At 53.6% G+C, this 21,331-nt stretch overlaps 10 protein-coding genes across 10 annotated transcripts; 5 read left to right on the top strand and 5 right to left on the bottom strand.

Moving 5' to 3' along the window:
• Positions 1-1,126: 1,126 nt before the first annotated feature.
• On the bottom strand, positions 1,127-1,949 carry QC764_0083140 (uncharacterized protein; the record flags this gene model as incomplete). Its single annotated transcript, XM_062940827.1, has 2 exons — positions 1,127-1,585; positions 1,644-1,949. The coding sequence occupies 2 exons, from the start codon at positions 1,947-1,949 to the stop codon at positions 1,127-1,129; spliced, it is 765 nt and encodes a 254-aa protein (XP_062799395.1).
• A 323-nt stretch (positions 1,950-2,272) lies between these two features.
• QC764_506405 (uncharacterized protein) lies at positions 2,273-3,004 on the bottom strand (the record flags this gene model as incomplete). The annotated part of the gene is made up of 1 exon (XM_062947897.1): positions 2,273-3,004. The coding sequence occupies one exon, from the start codon at positions 3,002-3,004 to the stop codon at positions 2,273-2,275; it is 732 nt and encodes a 243-aa protein (XP_062799394.1).
• Positions 3,005-3,582: 578 nt separating this feature from the next.
• QC764_506407 (uncharacterized protein) lies at positions 3,583-4,611 on the bottom strand (the record flags this gene model as incomplete). Its single annotated transcript, XM_062947898.1, has 1 exon — positions 3,583-4,611. The coding sequence occupies one exon, from the start codon at positions 4,609-4,611 to the stop codon at positions 3,583-3,585; it is 1,029 nt and encodes a 342-aa protein (XP_062799393.1).
• Positions 4,612-7,150: 2,539 nt separating this feature from the next.
• Positions 7,151-8,245, top strand: QC764_506420 (uncharacterized protein; the record flags this gene model as incomplete). Its single annotated transcript, XM_062947899.1, has 1 exon — positions 7,151-8,245. The coding sequence occupies one exon, from the start codon at positions 7,151-7,153 to the stop codon at positions 8,243-8,245; it is 1,095 nt and encodes a 364-aa protein (XP_062799392.1).
• Positions 8,246-9,022: 777 nt separating this feature from the next.
• QC764_506430 (uncharacterized protein) lies at positions 9,023-9,959 on the top strand (the record flags this gene model as incomplete). Its single annotated transcript, XM_062947900.1, has 3 exons — positions 9,023-9,070; positions 9,133-9,570; positions 9,621-9,959. The coding sequence occupies 3 exons, from the start codon at positions 9,023-9,025 to the stop codon at positions 9,774-9,776; spliced, it is 642 nt and encodes a 213-aa protein (XP_062799391.1). The 3' UTR covers positions 9,777-9,959.
• A 444-nt stretch (positions 9,960-10,403) lies between these two features.
• QC764_506440 (uncharacterized protein) lies at positions 10,404-11,638 on the top strand. The gene is made up of 3 exons (XM_062947901.1): positions 10,404-10,782; positions 10,835-11,263; positions 11,318-11,638. The coding sequence occupies exons 1-3, from the start codon at positions 10,735-10,737 to the stop codon at positions 11,468-11,470; spliced, it is 630 nt and encodes a 209-aa protein (XP_062799390.1). The 5' UTR covers positions 10,404-10,734; the 3' UTR covers positions 11,471-11,638.
• Positions 11,639-12,270: 632 nt separating this feature from the next.
• Positions 12,271-13,504, top strand: QC764_506450 (uncharacterized protein; the record flags this gene model as incomplete). The annotated part of the gene is made up of 2 exons (XM_062947902.1): positions 12,271-12,700; positions 12,750-13,504. 2 exons carry the CDS (start codon positions 12,271-12,273, stop codon positions 13,502-13,504), a joined length of 1,185 nt encoding a protein of 394 aa, XP_062799389.1.
• Positions 13,505-13,815: 311 nt separating this feature from the next.
• Positions 13,816-15,740, bottom strand: QC764_506460 (uncharacterized protein; the record flags this gene model as incomplete). Its single annotated transcript, XM_062947903.1, has 2 exons — positions 13,816-15,234; positions 15,288-15,740. 2 exons carry the CDS (start codon positions 15,738-15,740, stop codon positions 13,945-13,947), a joined length of 1,743 nt encoding a protein of 580 aa, XP_062799388.1. The 3' UTR covers positions 13,816-13,944.
• A 1,294-nt stretch (positions 15,741-17,034) lies between these two features.
• On the top strand, positions 17,035-18,657 carry QC764_506465 (uncharacterized protein; the record flags this gene model as incomplete). The annotated part of the gene is made up of 1 exon (XM_062947904.1): positions 17,035-18,657. The coding sequence occupies one exon, from the start codon at positions 17,035-17,037 to the stop codon at positions 18,655-18,657; it is 1,623 nt and encodes a 540-aa protein (XP_062799387.1).
• A 304-nt stretch (positions 18,658-18,961) lies between these two features.
• Positions 18,962-21,242, bottom strand: QC764_0083050 (uncharacterized protein; the record flags this gene model as incomplete). Its single annotated transcript, XM_062940826.1, has 2 exons — positions 20,479-21,242; positions 18,962-20,414 (listed from the first exon to the last, which is right to left on the bottom strand). Exons 1-2 carry the CDS (start codon positions 20,814-20,816, stop codon positions 18,962-18,964), a joined length of 1,791 nt encoding a protein of 596 aa, XP_062799386.1. The 5' UTR covers positions 20,817-21,242.
• Positions 21,243-21,331: the final 89 nt, after the last annotated feature.

Below are 21,331 nucleotides of genomic sequence, written 5' to 3'. Positions count from 1 at the left end.
GCTTTTCGTGGGGCGGGGAAACTGACTACACAACAGGAATATCCTTTTCGTCACTGTCAAGTTCTTCACGTTGCCGTTCGGCCACTGGCGCCAGATCTTGGCTACCTGGGCCTGTTTTTCCAGCTAGAACATCCGCTACGTTCATCATGAGTCTTGAATACAGGGTGGGCAATAAGCCAAGTAATTACTTACTTGACATGCAAGTCAAGTCAAATAAGTCAAGTAAGGCCTATTTTTGACCAAGCCAAGTCAAGCCCTTCCACCGGCTTGGCTTGAGGGCTTGACCAAGCTGCCAAGGCCGGGATTCTGGCCGGGAGGGTGTCCCGGAAGACCGGGAGTCCCTGACCAGGCCGGAAGACTGGTCGGAAAAACACCCTTCCGGGCTCCGGCCGGGGGCTTAGCGGCTTATCAAGTTCGGCTTACAAGTAAGCCGAGTTGTGGCTTCTACACCTGTCCCAAGCTTTTAAATAGTAGCGTGGTACTTACTAACCTAACGGGGGAAAATAACACACACATTTAATCTATTCTTTTCAAAATCGCAGTACTACCAAACAGTCGAATTTCCCATACAATTTCAAGTACCTATGCTAACAGCGAATGAGTGCCCCAGTTGCCTCAGTCACCCTTTGAAGCCTCCGGGGCATACTGTACACAAGTGAACGAATCCATTCAGAAGGCACTGCCTCGCAGGTTTCTAGAATTGCCCTACGTAAGGCCCTGCGGCTAAGGCTTTAAATATTATACCGCATTTCGATCCAATCTTTCATCCAAAACCACATATTTTCAATAGGGTTTAAATCAGGGCTTTTTGCCGGCCAAGTCATAGTTCAATACCTAGCCTTCTGATGTAACCCTGGTTGCCATAGAAGAGTGAGGAGAGGCATCATCCTGTTTAAAAACCACAGAACTACCCCATACCTTTTTCTCTATAATAAAACGGTAGATCATAGGGAAAATATACCTCTAATACTTCTCGCTATTAATCCCACCATATTCCTTTTCCCACACAAAAGAGGCAGCCTTTTCACACCCACATATTATACCCCAAAACATCCAACCGTAAGGCTTTTGCCGTATAGTAGCCCAGGCCTTGATATCTTCAAATCGTGTAAGTAAGCCACCTTTTTTACATCGGGTCATTAGTAGCCCGGGCCTCGTTACTAAAGGCCAGGTGCTCCCAGTCTTCCGGGCGAGTCCGAAGTGCCAATTGCTCACGGACAAAGGCCAGTCGTTCGGCCCGGTATTGGGCGGTGAGCTTGATCCTCCGCGGTGGGACCTGACGACTAAAGCCGGCTGCTCTCATGGCTGTGGTGAAGCCCGTATCCTTCCAATATTCAGATCCTTCCAAATACAGCTTTAAATCTAGCCAGCTAAGCTTGCGAGCGATAGGGTCGTCGTTGAGAGGGCGAGTAACATGGTCCTTCTCTTCGTCGGTAAACCGCGAGGGCTTCCGACCACGACGGTTGGTTCGCGGGGTCAACGGTGTAGTGAGAGCATATTGAATCTGTTTATCCGACGCGCCGGTGGCCTCGCGTGTAGCCGCGCAGGACATATGGGCGTCTTCGCGCAAGGCACGTGTTCGAATCTGTGGCCAGTCAGTTAGTCAGTGAGAAGTGAAGAGGGTTAAGGATATATATGGCTACATTTTGCTCACGCGGGAGCTCTGGGGCCCTGTGAGCGTTCAGGTGCCAGTGTGGCCGTTGTTGCCTTGCCAATTGAATCCGGTAGAAACGCTCGGCTGTGGGTGACGTGTGAATATCGTTGTGGTCGATAAGAGCGTTAAATTCCATCGTGATGGTGGTGGGTGTGGTTGATGGCCCTGGTGTTGCTCGAGAGGGTTCGCATTGCCTTGAGAATTGAGAGGTACCGCTGCCATAGAAATTGGTAGCAAAGCGACTTCGGATTCGGTGGATTTCGATATTGCGTATGTGGCTGCTGATCGCTGACATATTGGCCTGTTGTTTTGTGGCGCAAGTCACACGATACCGTATATTCTCTTGGTATAGGTGTAGGTAAAAAAAACGGCAAGCCGGACCAAGTCAAGCCAAATCAGACCCCAAGCTTGACTTGACTTGGCTTATTGCCCACCCTGCTTGATTTTTGTAAGCCTGGCTTGGAAATTCAAGTTTCGAACATGCATCTTGCTCGGCAGTTGAAAGGCGGCATCACCATCGTGTCGCGGTCTGTTGTCAAATCATGCATTATTTTGTAGCATTTATTTGGTTAATGGCTGTCTTCAACGTCATCCACCACCCAAGTTCAATCCCCTTTTTTATACCACAACCATGCCACCGGCAATAGCGGCAACGGCGGCAGCGGCAGCGACAGCGACAGCGACGTATTCTGTCTCTCTGGCACCAGCAGCAGTAGACGTGTCGGTAGACTGGGCGCTTCCCTCCTTCGACTCGGTATCCTTCCCGCCGGCACCTGCCTCCTCGCTTGGGCCGATGGTGGTGGTGGGCTCGACAATGACGGGGCGAGATGGGCTTGGGGAGGTGGTGAGGAGCTCGGAATCGGGGAGCGACATGGCAGCGAATGCCGTGTGGCACGAGTCCATGTCGCTCATAGCAACGAACAAGAAGTCAAAAGCCATGTCTTTGGGGCATTTGGCCTTGAGGCTGGATACAGCAGGCCCGATGGAACTGGCGTAACTGGCCTGGGCCGAGCGATAGGTGGACCACTCGGACTGAAGAGACGAAGGGGGATCCGGCATCTCTTTGCCATAAATGGGGTAGCAGATGTTGAGCACGTCGCCCATGCTGTTGCCGTTTTTGGCTTCGTTCGCGGTAGCCATCCAGTCCTCAAGTTTATCGCTGGGCTCTGGCTTTCGCGCCTGTATGGAAGCAAGCTGAGCGTGGCATTCCAACTTGAGAGCGCTCTCGCTCTGGCGGCGGTTGAAGATGGGTGCTGCGGTGATGGCTGGGACTTGGGCCAGGGCCGGGGCCGGGTTGGCGAGGACGAGGGATGCGCCGGCGAGGGCGGAGACGAGCGTGTAGGCGAGCATGTTTTCTGTTGTTTTGGGGTGTCTTTGGTGTGATACAGGTGTGTTTGAGCTTTGCTGATGCAGAAGAAAGGAAATGGGAAAAAGGAATACAACGAAATAGACGTTCTTATACTCGAGGAATTGATCTGTGGGAAAAGCCAGCAACGCCTATCTTGAGGTTGGAATCCACTAATGAGCCTCCACAAACTTCGTGGTTCGCGGCCAACCACAGCAAACTGTAAAGGTATCACGTGTGCTAAGGGAGTTCTTTCTGCCCGTGTACGCAGTTCGTCTTGGGTGGGCTTGTTGAAGCCTCACAAAGCTTGGAGAGAGCTGGCGTCAGATGTGGATGTTAGATATATGAGAGGGGAGCTACTAACGATGTCATCGATGGTGGCGGTGCACACTCGGGCTTAAGAAGCATTGGGAAGGTGTTATTGGTTCAGGCTTGGCGATGATTCTGGTAGGTCGGGGGCACTCGCATTCAGGAGTCGATCCCGATCATAGGTCTGCAACGGGTTTGGTTTGCGGCTTGGAATGCTGACGTTGAACTTGATACACATTATCGTTTAGCTACCCGGTGTTATCGCCAATCCTCTTTACAGCGCAGCCATGGCACCGACAACGGCGAGAGCGGCGGCGGCAGCAACAGCCACATGTCCAGTCTCCCTTGGGCCACCAGCAGTGGATGTGCTGGTCGTCTCAGTGCTCCCCTCCTCACTACCACCATTTCCGTTCCCATCAGCGCCCTCATCCTCGCTGTCATTCCCGCTGACATCAGTCTCCTCACTTGACCCGGGCGCCGTGGTTGAAGGCGCAAGAACGTTTGTCTGAGTCGGGCCGGTGGTAGCGAAATCGTCACCATCAGTAGCGGTAAGGTACGGCACGGCATCCATGTAAGCCTTGTACGCTCTGCTGCACGAGACCTCCTCAGTGATGGCCAGCAGTCCTCCAGCGGCGGCGATGACGGAAGGGCAGCCCATGGCGGACAGCTCGTGCGCAGGGGCCTTCATGGAGATGGCAAACATTTGAGCCTCGGACATGTAGCTGGACCACTGGGACGCGAGAGAAGAGGGCGGTTCCAGAGTGCTTTTGCCCCATCTAACGGCGCACATTGCTTTGATGTCGGTGTAGTCGGTGAATAGCTTGAGGTTCTCGGGCTGGTTCATCCATTGGATGATTGGGTGTTCACGTGGGAGATCGGGGGCTCTTGCCACCATGGACTCATAATGGGCCTGGCACTTGAGTTCGAGAGCGCTTTCGCTCTGGCGCTCGTAGATTGGTGCTGGAGTTATGACGGGAGCTGGGGAGGCGAGGGCGAGGGATGCGCCGCCGATGAGGGCTGAGACGAGCGTGTAGGTGAACATTTTGTGATGTTTTCTTTCGGCGTTGGGCCACGGTATTTTGGATCGTGAGAGGCAAAGTGCGGATGTGGGAAGTAAAGGAGTGAAATGCACGATGGCTGCCTGCTGGTGGAAAGGGAACGTGGAGGCTGTGATACGCGATGGGGGTGGCAACTGTTTTTGTAAGTTCTTTTTTAATGGACATTTGCATGGGAAATTGCAACATTCAGGGGTGTTGGTTGGTTGGGAGCCGTTGGACTTGGCAAGGTCATCCAGGTGGATCATCCAAATGCGACCTCGCATTCGGATCTCGGAACTGGCGCCGAGCAGATCTATGAGCTTTTCGGTCCGGGATGGCTGACATGGTGTTGAATAGCTGAGCGGGAGACTGTTGTTGAGGTTACTGGATGAATGTTCATTATATTGGACCGCATAACATCGGTTCTGTCGATGAATCTCAACGGAGCCCCCAACGCGGTTGTCGGGTATGTAGTGCTTACAGTTGTTCTACCTTGCTCATAGGCCACTGCAACGTCAGACCAAGTAACGGCAGTACATAGACGTACGTTCTTGAAGGACGGAGTAGCCAGCGACAGACTCCTATGTATCCCAGGCTGGGAGCGACACCAATGCCGAACATGGATGCAAAGGATGACCACTCGGGTAATTCTATTCATCCCCACAAATTGCAGCTTTGCACAACAACTCATGGCGAGACTAACATTACTATACAGAATTTAGTTCTACTGGCAAGATGCAGGATAGGTTGCCCAACATTATTACAAAAAAGGAGGGGGTTACAGACAGCCAAGGAGCGGTCGAGGGGAGGCATTGGTATTGACGGGAATGTTAACCTGACTTGACATCCAATTTTTGACCAGGGACTACTCATCCTATGCCGACAGGCATAGTAATGCATCTATTCTACACCATGGCGTACCTTCTATTCTGGATCCTGGCTTCGCCGCAATAACCGTTACCGCGAGCGACAATCCTTTCGACACGATCCTCCCTCGTCAGCACAACATCTCCTCCACCTGGCCCTGCGGCCCCTTTTCCACCCGAGGTCGCGATATCGTCAACTCTCGGAGACGAAGTAATCACATGGGCGGGCGTCAACTGGCCCCTCAGCCGAGAGACCATGATCCCCGAAGGCCTGGAACACGCCTCTGCCGATTCCATCCTCGACCGCATCGCCTCCGCAGGCTTCAACTTTATTCGAATGTTGTTTTTCCCCCCCTCCTCTCCCCCGACCTATTGGCATTCTTCCCATCACTGATTGTGTCACGATGTCACAGGCCCTACGCAATCGAAATGATCGACCTCTTCTACCTCAACAACCAAACCGACACCCCCTTCCCCCAGACTCTCATCTCTGCCCTCAGTCCAGACAACTGCACCCTCATCACCTCCCAGATTCTCCTCCATAATCCCATCTGGACGCGTAACACGACACTGTTCAAGATCTGGTCTGACATTGTCCGCGTCGCCGCCCGAAAGAATCTGTACATCCACCCCGACGCGCACGTCTCAAAGGCAGGGTAGTGCTGCTCCCAGACCGACGGGAATGCCTGGTTTTGGGACGAGCACTTTGATATCGTTAGCGTGTCTTTGCGGAATGAACTGCGGGAGTCGTGGGGGATGGCTAGGGGGTTCAGGTTACAACTGGGTTAATTTCGTGGGGAAAATGCTGCTGCTGCTGCTGCTGGGGTAATTCACGCTGCGAATGAGGATTTGTTGATTCTTGGGGGGGAATGCTGGACGGGCAGGATTTGTCTGCGCTGACAAGTAAAGAGAGTTTGATGACGGCGGGCGTGGAGGAGGAGCGGTGCGCGCCGGCGCAGAGGTTGACGCCTGTTATTTTGAGTGAGTTTGGGAGAAGGCAGGATGAGGGGTTGATGAGCGACGTGCTGTTGGGTTGTTTGAAGGAGTTTTACAAAGAGGTATGGGGTCAGCTGGGCGATGTGGAGCTTGGCGGGGAGGTATTGGATCCGGGAGGGGAGGCAGCAAGATGAGGAAACCTAGGGGCTGTTGAATGGGACGTGGGGTGGGTGGAGGTTTGAAGAGAGCGTGGAGGGGTTTTGGAAACCTTGGTTAAGGGATATATGGGGTTGGGCGGCGGATGATGGGTGAATTTCAACTTGGCTTTGGAAACCTGGTGGGCAGAAATGGTGTATGTGATGTCAGAGCCAGTTGGTTAGCTTTGAATTTCGGCAGCGAAGTGGTTAATGCATGAAGACGAGTCATCACTTTGCAGTTCTCGCAGACTAAGGTAGACAAATTCTAAGTACATCCTCATCTACCATAATAAATCAAGGCATTCTACAATCCAATGGTGATAAGGTAGCAAGAGCCCCACTATCACCCGAGGCATAATGGCGGAGAATGCGGTTGCTTATTAAGAGCCGCAGGATTACTCAACAGCTCCTCCCGTTCTTTGTTCACTAATCACTGCACCCAACACCGACGGCCAGCGAATCCCGGCCTGCATATCCCGGAACGAGCCTCACCACCTCAGGGCTACTTGGCACGATGAACTCTCAGCCGGGATTCATTCGGAAGGGAGGTGCGTTCGAGTGCCGAACCATGAGATTTGTCAAGGACCTTGCTTTGAAATGATTGACGATTTGGAACTTCCTTTGGACACTAGAATCCTTCAATGGGGACCACCTCAGGTATTAATGGCATCGTGCCCCAACAAACTAATTTTCTCGCCTGGCCAAAGCGGACTGTGGATCTTTCAGACCAGAGACCGCGACTTAAATATTGAGAATCTTCCACTTTCAGAGTCAATTTATCTTGAGGCACAACAAGGCTCATATCCATGATCCTGCCCATATCGTCATCATCAACCAGCTGTCCATCTATTCCCGCCAACAAGACCACCATGTCCAAAGGCCTCGCTCTCATCACCGGCATAAATGGCTTCATCGCCGCCCGCACCGCCCTCACCTTTCTCCAAGCCGGCTACCGTGTCCGCGGCACGGCCCGCTCCCTCCACTCCACCAAGCCCCTCCTCTCCGCCATCCCGGCCGAACTAGTTGCCAACCTCGAGATCGTCGAAGTCCCAGACATCACCATCCCCGGAGCATTCGACCAAGCCATCGAAGGCGTCACCACCGTCGCCCACCTCGCCTCCCCCATCTTCCTCACCTCCACCGCCCCCGGACCCGTCCTCAAGGCCGCCGTCGAGGGAACTCAGAGAGTCCTCGAGTCAGCCCTCACCGAACCCACCGTCAAATCCTTCACCCTCATGAGTTCGGTCGCTGCCATCATCGACACCGAGTCCGCCAACGCCCACTACGACGAGTCAAACTGGAATGAGTCCTCAGAGAGGCTTGTCCGGGAGCTGGGCAACGAAGTTCCAGGGTATATCCTCTACTTTGCCAGCAAGACCGCCGCTGAAAAGGCCCTCTGGAAGTTTAGAGATGAGCACAAACCAGCCTTCAAAATCGCGGCTGTCAACCCCGTCTATGTCGCTGGCCCACCCGTTGTTGTGCCGGAGTCAAGGGACAAGATTCACGGGACGACAAAGCTGATCAGTGATGTTTACTCTGGCACTGAGCTGGCTAAGTCGGGGTTGCCTGGGGCGTTTCCCTCGTATGTGGATGTGAGGGATGTGGCGAGGGTGATATTGTTTGGGGCGGAGAACCCGGAAAAGGTGGATGGGGAGAGGTTTTTGTTGAGTGGGTATCATGTTCCCGCTCAGGCGGTGGCGGATATCTTGAGGGAGAGGTATCCTGAGAGGGAGGGGGTGATTGAGAAGGGAGAGCCGGGGCAGGGGTATGAGAAGGGGTATGGGTATCCGAAGGAGAGGGTCTACGATGGAAGCAAGGTGGTGAGGGTTACGGGGGAGGGGTATATTCCTTGGGAGAAGACTGTTGTTGATTTTGTGGAGAGCGTCAAGGCAATTTTGTGAGGGGTTGGGGCTATCTAATGGGGACTTTTTCTTTTACTGCAGTGGTAGATGGATTATAGAAACCTTGGGGGGTAATTCCAGGTCGTCAGGTCTAAACTGCTTCTTTTTACATCGTGATTGAGGATTCTGGTACCTACTCCTTCCCGTGGTCTGGATCTTGACTGCGCTTTCCCGTTGAGAAACTCGGTGACGCAACCCCCACAGCTGCCCTTAGCAGAACAAAGTGAGAGCAGGCAGGAGCGACTTAGCCATATGCGGGACTGGTTGGGAATTGTTTCCCCACTGTATGTCAAGGCACCTTTCTTTTCGATTGCTCCTGCCACTTGAGCCGAAAACCATGCGCTGAATATTGGGGGCAAGTGGGTTTGGGACTGTTGAGGAAGGAGGTCACAGGACGCGGATCAAGAGCATCAAGATGCCCGTCAAAGAGACATCAAAATGTTGTGACCTCGAGTGGAGGGACAAAAGTGGTACATCTGTTCCCTGGGCGGCTAACGGAACGGGATGCCTGCTCTCGAGATATCGGACGAGTATCACAAGATCCCAACCGATGGGACCGTCTGAACCGCAGCAGAAGGACACAGAACAACACGGTGGAGATAAGCGGCCGCCCGAGATGCTCTCTTTGGTCTGTGCAAGCAACTCTCTCACGTATATATACTTTGCAACCTGTCTCCCTTGGACCTCTTCTTCTTCCACAACCAGGCTCGACAACAACTTCCAGTCTGCCATTCACAACGACAGCCGCAAGACCAATTCAGAACTTCACCCATCACAATGCTTTCCATCTCCGCTTCCATTGCCAGCGGCCTGGCTCTCGCCAGTGTACGTTTTTGACCGTAACTGAACCAGGATCCAAAGCCCCAGGTTGCTAACAGCCACCCCAGGTTGCCCACGGCGCCCCTGGATTCGCATCCATCCGCTCTGACCAGCCCGATGTTTCGAGCTACGCCACCGTTCCCATTACCTGGGAGCTCCCCGTCAAGGCTGACGACCCTACTGGCGCTACCGTCGAAGTGACCGGCACCATCGAGGAGGCTATCGTCCAGATGGATGCCACTTACCCCGGCTGGAACAAAACTTTCCAGGCTCACCTGCCCCCTCCCCCCACCGTTGACAGCGGCGCCTTTGATCTTGCGGCTCTTGATGATCCCGAGTCCTACATTTGCAAGCTTGACCAGTGGAAGGAGGCTGGCCAGCTTTCTATTCTCCGCGGCATTGAATACCTCCGTGGTCTGACTGGCTCGGCCAAAAACGGCCCCGGCCCTGGCGAGTGCGGTCGTGTTTCCTGCTCTTGGCAGTCGGCTATTTGGTGGTGCAACGACGTGAGTTTATCTTGTCATTAATCGTGGGGCTGCTGCTGACCATGAAACAGAACGATACGGAGAAGGAGGTTGGCTGGAATGATATTGCCGATGGGACTTTGTACATCCTCCAGAAGTGCTCTCGGGATGCCCAGTATGTCAAGGGTCAGGCTTTCTACAAGGACAAGTGGAACGTGATTGTTCGTTATGACAACGACAGCTGTTAAATGCAGCAAGTTGTCGGCAACATTAGGGATAGTTAGAGGATTCTATAAGGGACTGTAGCAGGAGTTTATCTCGTTGGTCTGTGACCGAATACACTGAGTTACGGGCAAGTGAAACATGTAAGAAGTGGAAAAGCTGTTAAATAGCATCTGAAGCACGAGGAATTGAAATGCGATTATACCTACCTACTTATTGAAGCTATCCCTAAGACAATTGCCACGTGTACATCATCCAACTATATTCGTGCATGGCCTTCTTACGCCACACCTTATGCGCCACTGACACTACCATCACTATAGTCAAATATCACTCACAATGGGGGTCACACCAAGTAGCCACCGAGACCCTATATAAAGTACCATATAACAAGCATCTCGAAGTTGTCAACCCACCCATTGCAACCGTCTCCCCCGTTACATGACTCCCTTGCAGGTGTATATCTTGTTGAGAGTGATGAATGGACCGTCAACTGGTAGGACTGAAGGCCCACTTGTAGAGAAAGATACCCGGTAAACACACAGGCGTGCAGCGCTGGTAGCTCCTGTTACGTAGTCCCGGTACTCCTGCCCCATACGGCGGGAACCATGAGCTTACCGTTGGCGCAATGTGGGTATCATTAGACCCAGATCAAGAGCACCAGCACAACAGTCAACAAAGGCATATCAAGGGATTTGTGGCTCCAAGTGGGGTAAAGAAGCGGCGTATCTGCTCCGGAAAGATCGGGTGCCGGTCATATGAACTCCGCCTAAGGCATCGTCTGAAGAGCGGTGGTGGAGTTTTGGGGCCGACCGAAGTAGTCCCACCGACTCGTCAACTCTCTCCTCAACTGTATATAAACTTGCCTTTCTACCCTCCATCGCCCTTTTTCTTTTCCACTACCGCACTCAAGAGCACTTCCACACTACCATCGACAAACAACAGCCAACAGCCACAAATCTACAACTCGAACACTCGGACACAATGTTGTCCATTTCCACCATTTTCGCCGGTTTTCTGGCCCTGATCAGCGTAAGTACTCTAGGCGATATGAATACAGTTCACCAGTTAACATCTCTTACAGGCTGTTCATACCGCTCCCACCTCCCTCGATGAACAGCCGGGCTCCGTCTCAGGCTACAGCATAGTCCCGATCTCCTGGAACCTTCCCATCAACCTCGACGACCCCACCAGCGCCACCGTTACAGTGACCGGCACTATTCAGGAGGCCATCGCCCAGATGGACGCCAGCTACCCCGGCTGGAACGCCACCTTCCAGGCCCGGGTGACTCCTCCCCCAGGCGATAGTGCCAGCTTGGACTCCACGGCCAACCTTGACGACCCCGACGACATCGACTGTAACGTGGACTACAAGTACGCAGGCAAGGTTACCATCGTGTGGGGTATCAACTACCTGCGTAGTATCACTGGCAAGCCGAAGAACGGCCCAGGCCCAAACAATTGCGGGCGTGTTAGCTGTTCTTGGAACTCGGCGATCTATTGGTGCAATGATGTAAGTTGTCCATGGCCCAGATTCCTACCTTTGATATCTGCTAATCAGGAACAGGATACCGTCGAGAAGGAGCTCACGTGGAATGATATCGCTGATGGCGCATCAGCTGTCAACGAAGCGTGTAAGACTAACCGGGGTCACGATTCCAAGGGGCGCGGCAGCTACGATGACCATTGGAATGTTCTTGTTCGTGGGGATGTCTGCTGATTACAGCTCGTTATCCACGACATAAGTACTAGGGATACCGGAGTGTTCCTGGGACTTGGCAACAGGAGATGATCTCGCTAGTCTCTGACCAAATACACTGGGCTTTGAGTTTTGATCGTTACCGATTTGACGGTGAAATGTTGAATAATTGTACCTAAGTGAGACCTCTAAGTTTCACAGAGCTTGCTCTAATGCATAATGAAACAAGAACCTAGGTGGACTACTAACACCGACTAGCTCAACTCTCCACCTCGATATGTGAATTCTGGTGACTGTCGCCAAGTGGCTGTCGGGCATGATTGAACAAAGACTCACTTACTAGAGATTCCCAATCTGGCAGCATTGTTTGAGGAGCTTCCGACCCAGAAAGTTCAGAGGGCCCACACATTGTGTCTTTGTGGCTGTTCTTGGACATGGTTTTCCTTACACCATACCTCGAGTGTCTTTGTGCTGGCACTTGGAAGATACTGACGGGCCCCTCGGCCCAAGGCTAGACAATTTCTTTCACTGAACATGTTTTAACGACCTCAGTTGCAAAAGACGGTCATCGCCAGCTGTTCGGGTACACATAATGTATAATGGTTTTATCTCCCTTCAGCACGATTAGGAGGGTCTTTGGCAGCTTCAGAGGTGATAGCGTGCCACAGGACCGGCAGGAGCCAGATGGCTGGGATCATAGGCTGAACCCAGGCGAGGCCAGGCGCAGATATCATGTTAACCCCAGGGTACCTCAACCGGTTGATTACAACCCTCCCGGGAGATGGCAACGCCAAAGGCGCGTCGGCGGGGGGCCTCGCCGCATGCTACCATCAGCAATTGATATTTACGCCTTGCCTATAGGTCCAACACCTGCTCCTTCCCCTGCCAGAGCTGAAGGTTCCAATAGGAGACCACCTCTCCCTTCTGGCAGACCTCCTCCTCTGATTGCGAGACGTCCTGTCCCTATTAGCAAAACTGATCCTGTTTACGGCGATCGACGTTCGCCTCCAACAATTAGACGGTCACCTCCAACAATGAGATGTTCGCCTCCAGCTCCAGGACTTAGACCTCAATCCCTCCCTGCTTCCAAGACCTACTCGCCCTGCCCCTTCGTCCCGCCCGGTAACCTACCCTCCTCCACAGGATTACCGTCCAGCACCACCAGTCCCCTGCCTCAACCTGCCCCCCGCACCCCCCGTGGCACCCCTCCGACCCCGCGGCCCTCGCCCCCCAGCCCCCTACGTAGAGTCAGTAACCGACTACTCTGAACCCTCCGAGCCCTCTGTTCCCACGGGTCCAGGTCCAAGTCGCGGCCGCGGTCGCGGTCTCCCCTCCTCCCCCGCCAAACAAGTCAGATCCCCCCTCCCCCCCCTCGAGCCCCCGCCCCAAATCGACCCCTCCATCAACCCCATCCTCCGCGCCCACCTCACCGCCCTCAGCCCCGAAACCCGCCGCGTCCTCCCCTCCATCCTCACCCGCCTCGGCCGCACCTCCCACGCCCAAACATGCGAACAATTCGACTTCACCAACACCACCCGCCTCGACCCCTCCATCCGCCCGGCCAAAAACCCACAAGTAACTGTCAAAGTAGTCAACATGGACACCCTAGAAGCGGCCCTCTCCCTCCCCGAGCGGGACCCACCCCCCCTCCCCAAAGACGGACAGCCAGTCCGGTTCAGGCCATTAATCCTCAACTTTAGCGACGTCGACCGCCCCTCCAGGAACGAGAGGCGGGGTAGTAGACACGGGGATTTCTCCCAGAGCGAGAGTCTGTGTCATAGGACTTCTCTCGGGATGAGTCTAGAACGGGGGCGGCACCCGGTGGGAATGAACACCTCTGTGCTCTACAGTCCGTACGTTCAAGTTGTTCGTCGGGACACGTCCGATCGCTTCCTCGATCTGGACCACCTCGAGAATTTGCCCGTCGTGGCGGCCATCACGATGAGGGCGCAGTACCGCCCCGAGACAAAAACCTACATGGTGCCTGCTGAGCTGGGGAGGACGAGGCCGAAGCAGGCTTTCATCGGTATACTGACAGAGAAAGGCTCAAGATGAGGATGAGGTTGACGCTGAGGGTGGCGGGGATGCACAGGCATACTAGGTTGGTTCTTGGGGCGGTGGGGTGCGGGAGGAGGTACAAGAACCCGGCCGAGGATGTGGCGTTGTGCTGGTTGGAGGTGTTGAGGGAGGATGAGTTTGCGGTGGATTGGTGGACCGATGTGGTGTTTGCCATGTGGGACTCGCCTGGGGTAGGACCGGATTCGGTGTCCAAGTTTAATCATGAGATTTTTAGACGGGTGCTGGATGGGAAGCACGTGGGGGAGAATTATTGGAGGTTACATGAGTAGGCAGCCTAGGGGTGTGGTGGTAGAGTGAAATGTAGTAGGATCTCTTGGTAAATCTAGCAAAATCTTGGCATATGCCCCCTTCTTTCCAGACTCCTGTCTCCAACCGGGTATACCCAATATTTATAACACCAATACAGTAGTCGTACATCAATGCCGTGGCTCATAATAGCCAGGCGCGTCCGTAGGCGTGGCAGGATACCCGGTGTTGGCTTCCAGACCCGCCCCATTGTTATATGCGAATCTCGGGGGCTCTTGAGGATGCGCCGGATCATACAAACTCCCTGGCGTATACGCTGTTGGCATCTGCCCAGGACCCTCTGGAAACGGGATGATTGGACTCGCCACTTGCCCCGGCCTCTGTTCGGGAAATGGGTAAATCATCTCCTGCGGCGTCGCTGTCTTCGTCTTTGGTGATGTGTTCAACAATTCCCCCATCTCGTGCCTCTGTGCCAAACTGTCCACCTCCCGCACGCGACTTCGCGAGCTCCGGCTTCCTGTCCAATTACTCCCCCCCTGATCATCATCCTTCCTATCATCACCGCGGTAGTCGACTGAACCGTGGAGTTTAACGGCCGTCCATCCATACGGCAACCTCTGCTCAATCGCCTTCTCCATCCCAGAGATAAACAAGTGCCCAAACGTCAGAATCGGCGGCACCCAGGTAAACACAGCCAGATACTGTCCAAAACCCCACTCTTTGACATTCTGACTAAAAGTCTTTCCGTAATTCTCCTTCATCAGCTGCCACGTATTCATAAAATACGCCATGTATACGGCCAGTCCAATCAGGCCGAACACGGTAGGGAAGCTGCCCACCGTCTTCCACAGGATCCTCCAAATCATCTTGTTGTCTTTGGTCGGCCTGAACCTATTCATCCACGGGTGGTGAAACACGGCACCAATCAAGGCCAGAAACCAGCTCCCAAAGCCCACGGGAACAAAGTGGAATTTCTCCATGTCAAAGGGGTCACCTTTCATAAGACTGACCCTCTGTTTGCCTATGCCGCATGCCATCTCGGCTTCACTCGCCCTCATGTTTGCAACTCCTGCATGGGTGACGTACAGGGCGATGGTGAGGACCGCAATGAGAAACACCGACCCGGTGGCGTGCGGCCGGTGCTGGTTGTGACACCAGTACACCGCGGCGAGCATGATGACAGTGGTGCTGCAGAGCTGGCTTAGCGCGTTGGCCATGAGCGCATCGAAGCGGGTGTCGGTTCGGTAGCGAAAGACAAACGTTGAGACTATGACGGCCAGGGCAAAGACAAACACGGCGGAAAAGAGCTCGTCGACGGTGCCGATGCAGGAGACGCGGAGGGAGAAGCGGGTTTTGCGGGTGGTGTAAGGGGCGCGGGCAACGACGTCGATCAAAGGGCCGAAGGATAAGAGGGAGAAGGCAACGGTGAGGCAGAGGAGCATTCCTATGGCTACTATCATCTGTGGTGATGTCAGTCAGGGTGCTAAGCGATGATGTTGGGTAAGGAACATACCCCTATCCCGACAATATCTGGGTTGCCGACAGTGACTTTTCCTGAGCGGCAGTACTCTCCTCCACACATGTTGACCACAGCGCCCAAGAACCGCTTGGTGTCAGCTGGGTGGTTTTCGGTGTTGTCAGTCCACCAATTGACGACATCTCCGACGCCAGACTCATTCAGAGGATAAGGAAAAAGACCCCTCGCCATATCCCTCAGCTGAGAGACCCCGGGATCAAGCTGGGTCGGATTGACCCCCACGGTGAGGTTCATGTGGATATCAGGGTTGGGTTCGAGTTCCAAAATGGATAAATTGTCAAGCGGAAGGATCAAGGAGGCGGGTCGGCAGCCGAAGCCGTCGCGGGTGGCATTGTTGCCTTTGGCGAGAAGCACATCTGCAAGGTAAGATATGCTGAGGTTGGAGAGGTGGGTAATGTTGGTTGGGTTGTAGAGTGTGGGGTTCTCCATGCCGGTGATGGCGCGAGTTCACCTGTCTGGTGTTGAGTTGGGTTGAGATGAAAGAGGCCACACATGAGTACAGCCTGGTGTTTTAGTTGGGAGCTCAGGCTTGGGGAAGCAAAAGACGGTAGCCAAATGTCTCTCCTGGGAGCTGGAAGCTTATCATTTTGACTCGGCGCCGGCCCCAAGCGGAATGGGACCGCAGCAACGACCTCTGTGACGCCACATTATCTGGGGGCCTGGTTTGCGCGGGATAGAGTATGCTTAATTTGGGAGCGATGCAGCGCAACATGTGGGTGCGACGGTTGAAATGCGAGAGTTCGAGGTTGAAGGCATTGACTGGGCTTGCTTCTGGCGCTGTGCCGCAGCAGTCCCGATTTTACCTGGGGCTTGGAGGGGGCTGAGTTTTTTGAATGCTATCCGGCAACAAGGACAGCCAATTGAGACTTGTGAAACATGTGTAGGGCTGCGGCTGAGAGAGAGTAGGCTCTGAGGAGGTGAGGTTTATGACGTGACTGATATAATCTTCATTCTTGGTCGTGATATATCAAAATACAAGTAAACAAAGCAGAGCAAGACCCATTTCAGCTTGTCTCATGAATGTGTGAGAACCTGGAAGCCTAGAAGAAGATGTGTAGAGCCTTTCTTCAGTGAGGTGGGGGCGGATGTGAGATCTGAGCAGCCCTGTGGAACACTGCACGGATCACCCACATGCACGTGGTTTGGCGAATGGTGCATTGGTTATCTTATCTTTCTTTTCCATGTCCCGTCCTCCTTTCTTCCATGAAATAATTGCATCTCTCTTCCTTATCATTGCTGTTCCAGACTGCCCGCCAGGAATACCATGTCAATGTCCTTGCATGATTGCAACCGGCGCAAAGCGGAGCACCCGCGGGTCCCATCCCCATTGTTCTCCGCAGATCGTCGGCCCGACCGCCAAGCTTTTTGATGCAATCACGGGACACCAGACAACCTGTGGCCTGTCTGAGCAACGCAAACCGGGCCATATCAACACTTAACTAGCTCGGAAGAATTCAGCAATGAGAGGAGGCTTCCTTAATCGACTACGACCAATTTGCTTTATCGCATTCCCTACGGTCTACCAATACCCTGCCCTTCTCTGCTGTGGCCTGCTGTTTTGACGTTGCGTCACCTTCTCTCCCTCTTGCAGTCCCGTTGCCGCTTTAGCTCGGCATCGTCACTTTTCATTTTTCACCCACAATCGAACCAGACGAAACCAAACACGCCCAGTTCCCGGATCACCACCTCTCCATCTGCCATCCGCCATCCGCCAGAGATAACAATGGCATCACCACAACCCACCAACATGCATGATCAGCCATTGCCGGGCACACAAAACGGCCCGTATAAATATCTGCGCCTGTACATGGATGCCATGGTCCCCAGCGTCCCGGCTTGGCGATTCACCCGCTTCCCAGAGCTCCCGGACGAGCTCCAAGTTATGGTCTGGGAGATGGCGATGGAACTTGAGGTCAATGAGGTCCCTCGCATCATCCCGGTCTCCACCTTCCTACCACCGGCCCGAGAAATCCATTCGGCTCGTGTCTTGGCCCAGACATGCGTCAAGAGTCGTGAGGTCGCTCTCAGATGTCTGGCCGACTGCAGGGTACACGAGGAGAACCACCAGTTTTACGCGGATACTCCCCAGGAGCTTCACTTTCTTCCCACTGAACGAGACACCCGGAACCGTCGGGCGTTCCCATCGCGGTCAAGTCGCTCTGCTGATGAACGCTTCAAGAGCCCCCTCCACAACCATGTTCACATTGATCGCGACTACCTTCTCTTTACCGGCCATGCCATCGGGGTGCTGCGTATGAGCTCGGTCGATGCTCAGTCATATGTCCACGGAGTTCAAAAGGTCATGGTCCCGGCAACTATCCTCTGCTCACGCTTCAATCGGTCCATGTTTGAAAACCTTAGCATGAGCAACAATTTGTTGAAAACGGTCGAGGAGGTCGTCCTCCTTCTTCCCATCAGCATGAAGGTTTTCGCTCTCCCGGCCCTGTGTAAGCCAAGTCGCTGCCCCAGCCTGTCAACCAGCGGCTTTTTGGGCCGTGTAGCCAAGGACGTTGCGCACCATGAAAACCAGCGCTGGGCCCAAGCCTCTGAGGTGCCCTACAACTTGATTCACTTCTGGACTGACGAGGAGATGGAGGCGTTTGCCGTCTCGTGCTCGGACCGCGAGAAATATCAGCCATGGAACCACGATAGTTCAACCACCCACACCAGCCACACCCCCAACACTGCCGCCCCTCCAGTTCCTCCACATCCGGCTGGCAACCAAAATGATGGCCACGCCCAAAGTTTGACACACGTCGTGGGTCTCCTTCAACAAACCAGTCTCAATTCTGGGACTTTGACGAATGCGTCAGCTTCGAGCCTAGACAGTCCCGCCCCTTCCGTCTCGGGGGCCGACACACCCGAGTCTCTCGATGACGGTGTCGCCGTTTTCCGCAGTCTGCAAGAAACCAACAGCTTTCTCTATGGGATGTTTCAGTGCTGGAAAGCCTTGCAAGTCGCCACAGAGCAAGACGAAAAGAAAAGGAAGCCTGTGCTCAGGTTCGCCCATGTCAAGGGTACAGAGACGGACGATGAGCTCGGGGCAGTTTTGGCTCGGTTCAACGGCAGGCGCGAGAAGAAGTTTGGGCTCGATTGGCGGGACTACATCCCGGCTCGGTCGGCTGAGGAGATTCGATCGGATGTTTTGCGGGGGGAGTCGCCGCTCACTAATGTGAAGATGAGCCAGCGGTATTCGGATACGGGGGAGGCTGAGGTGGAGACGTTGTCGAATAATACGGGCGTGGGGGCTGCGGGGGCTGAGACGACGATATCTGAGCCTTGGCCGACAGCATCTGGAGACCAGCAGTGGACATCCGCTGAGGATGATTGGCTTGATGGATGGTGAAGCTTCTTGGGCAAATAGAGAAAGAATCCGGCGAATGTACGATTATTGCTGTTTTTTTTTGTGGCCACGATACTGGCCTGGGATGCTTATTGAGATTGGCGGTTGAGGGAAGGCGGAATTTTGTAGCTTATTGTTTAAGTAAACCTTGTCAGGATTAGCTACCTGCATGATGTATTGTAGTAGATGGCACTCATCAAGCCAATCAAGAATAAGAGTGAAAGAGTCTTGAGTTTATTTTCTCTTTTGTCTCATTTTAATGTCCCGTATTTACCGTACGTGAGAGAAAGAAAAAGACCTTAACAAATTACTGGATACAAAAGGTCTCCAATGGGGCGTTGGAGCAGCTCTTTGCAAACGTACGACATCGATGTCCCATCTCTTTGAGCTGATCCTGCAGGTGGTTGAGAGCCTCCCCGGCCATGATGCCGTCGACAAAACACTCGCCAACGAGAGCATACACGTTGGCGGAGTTGTTCTGTTCTGATGATGGGAGCCTTCGTAGGATATGAGGCACTGGTGCTCCAAGCAGCACGGCGACGGTGTCACCTTGGAGAAGATCAGGGGGGCCCAGTCCGAGCGCACCGCTGTGGGTGAGGAAGAGCTTGCGTTCGTAACAGAATTTTAGGGTGTCGCTGGTGGGTTTACCGCGGTTGTTTCTTGCATGAAGTTCAGCTGGCTCGAGCTGCAGGGTGGGAGTGGAGAGGGCTTGTATTGTTGTCCATAGTGAATAGGCGAATTTTGGAGGCTGTGGTGGGCTGCGGGAGTATGAGGATACGCCGCGGAGGTTTTGGTTGAATTGGCCAATCAGATAATCGGCGGTTTCCGACACGACAGAGCTTGATGATCCGCTTATGAGATCTAGCCAATCTGTTAGTACTTCGACGTTGTTGGTGGCTGCATCTTGGCCGGGACGCATGGTGGAAAGAGTCAACTTCTTGACCGTGTCAAAGGTAATGCCGAGGCAGTGTAGCGTTGGTGGCCCGTTTAGGGGGATGCTGATGTTTACTCGACAGGCTGGCTTTCCTCCGGCGTCGAAGGGGTCGAGGTATTTGTTGGCTAGCCCTAGTGATACGGCGGAGGGGACGGTACCCCAGTCTGGCACCCAGGACGGCAGCCTTTCCCGTTCGACGTAGGGCTTTTCTTCTTTTCCGGACAGGATGGCCAATGATTTGGTCCGTTCGATGATTGATTTGGCGACCGAGGTGTACACCTCGGCCGTTGACAAACTGTAATCCACGAGAACCCCAATCCTGTCTTCGGGCTGCAGTAACGCCAAGAGAGCGTATATCTTGTCAAGAGCCAGAGTGGCCTTGCTATGTCGGGTATCGTGAAGCTGCTGTAAAAGCGTAAGCCGCTTCATGACACTGAGTCCGTATGACAAGACAGGCGGCGGGTTGACCTCGGGCCCGAGGAGCAACTCGTTTCGTGTCCACCATTCGGGAAAACAAGCCCATGGCACGCATTTGGCGCCACAAATGACCAGTGAGGTATGGGCAAGAGCAACCTCTTGAAGGACCCAGACCCTGCTAAACCAGGGACGTGACAAGACCTGGACCACAAACTGACGAGGCCATTCCTCCTGCTGTGCGCATCGCTCAGAGATGTAGTCCATTGCTTTGTCACTTGTGTCGTCGGCCTCCCCGAGATAGACCAGGACTTGGCTCGCAGTTCCGTAGATTTCGCCCATGAGCATGACTTGGGAGGACTTCTCCTTGTCGTCTTGCTGATTGATGCATATCTGATCGATCCAGAGAAGCCTGCAACGCGTGTCATGTCGCATCAGCCTTGGTTTCCAGCATAAATAGAGGTACACCTACCTACCTGATATGATCAACAAATCGAAACCGTCTCAAGGCCAACAGAGCACTTTCACTAACAGCCATGGACAGACCATCACACGCTATTTCGTACTGTTGGTATGAAGTCCCCCAGACATACGAGACGGCCTCATAATACGGTATTTTGCCTGGATCCAGTGGAACTGTTACAAGCTCCACAACGACAGGCGAGCTCGGGTATCCCGGAAGAAGTCGAATTAAACGTATGGAAGATTTTTCGGCGTCCTTCGAAAAGGGAGAATACTGGTAGGTATTTGTAGAGGATCGCGGTAGAATGTCTGAGACTTCGCCTGGAGAACCCGCCCTCGTAATTTGAGCCATCTTTGTGGTTGTATTAGCAGGAGATGTGTGATGTCAACGTGGAGCAATGGCCGCGTTGTGTTTGACAAAGCGATAATAAGTGTTGAGTTGAAAACAGTTGCTTTTTGGGGTAGCAGAGAGATCCATCAGTGACATGAATGGAGAGCAGCCCAACGGGGCTGTGCCTCAAATGATTGGTGGTATCTGACAGCATTGCGGGCTGGGTGGCTGAGCAAACAACCTATCAACAGTACCTGCTTGGCAATTGCCCAAACGGTAACCTTGAATGCATGCTGTCGTAAGATTTCTTTACGCTTAAAAGATCACTCCGACAATGTCATTCTGTTGATGTTACACGAACCCTACCCAGGTAAGCTCAAAGACAATGAACCAAGCCAACACACCCATATCAAGACATCCACCAGCCAACCGACAAGACAACCGTTCAACTCCCCTCCTTCACACCGTCAGGTTGAACCAATCCCGACCCAGCCTGCTCCCCCCCCTCCTCACCACCAGCAGGCGAGCTCTCCTCA

Source organism: Podospora pseudoanserina, chromosome 5 (assembly GCF_035222485.1).
Source record: "Podospora pseudoanserina strain CBS 124.78 chromosome 5, whole genome shotgun sequence".
Taxonomy (NCBI): Eukaryota; Fungi; Ascomycota; class Sordariomycetes; order Sordariales; family Podosporaceae; genus Podospora; species Podospora pseudoanserina.
The sequence above is the reverse complement of the archived record's forward strand: the minus strand, read 5'-3'. Positions and strand labels throughout refer to the sequence as shown.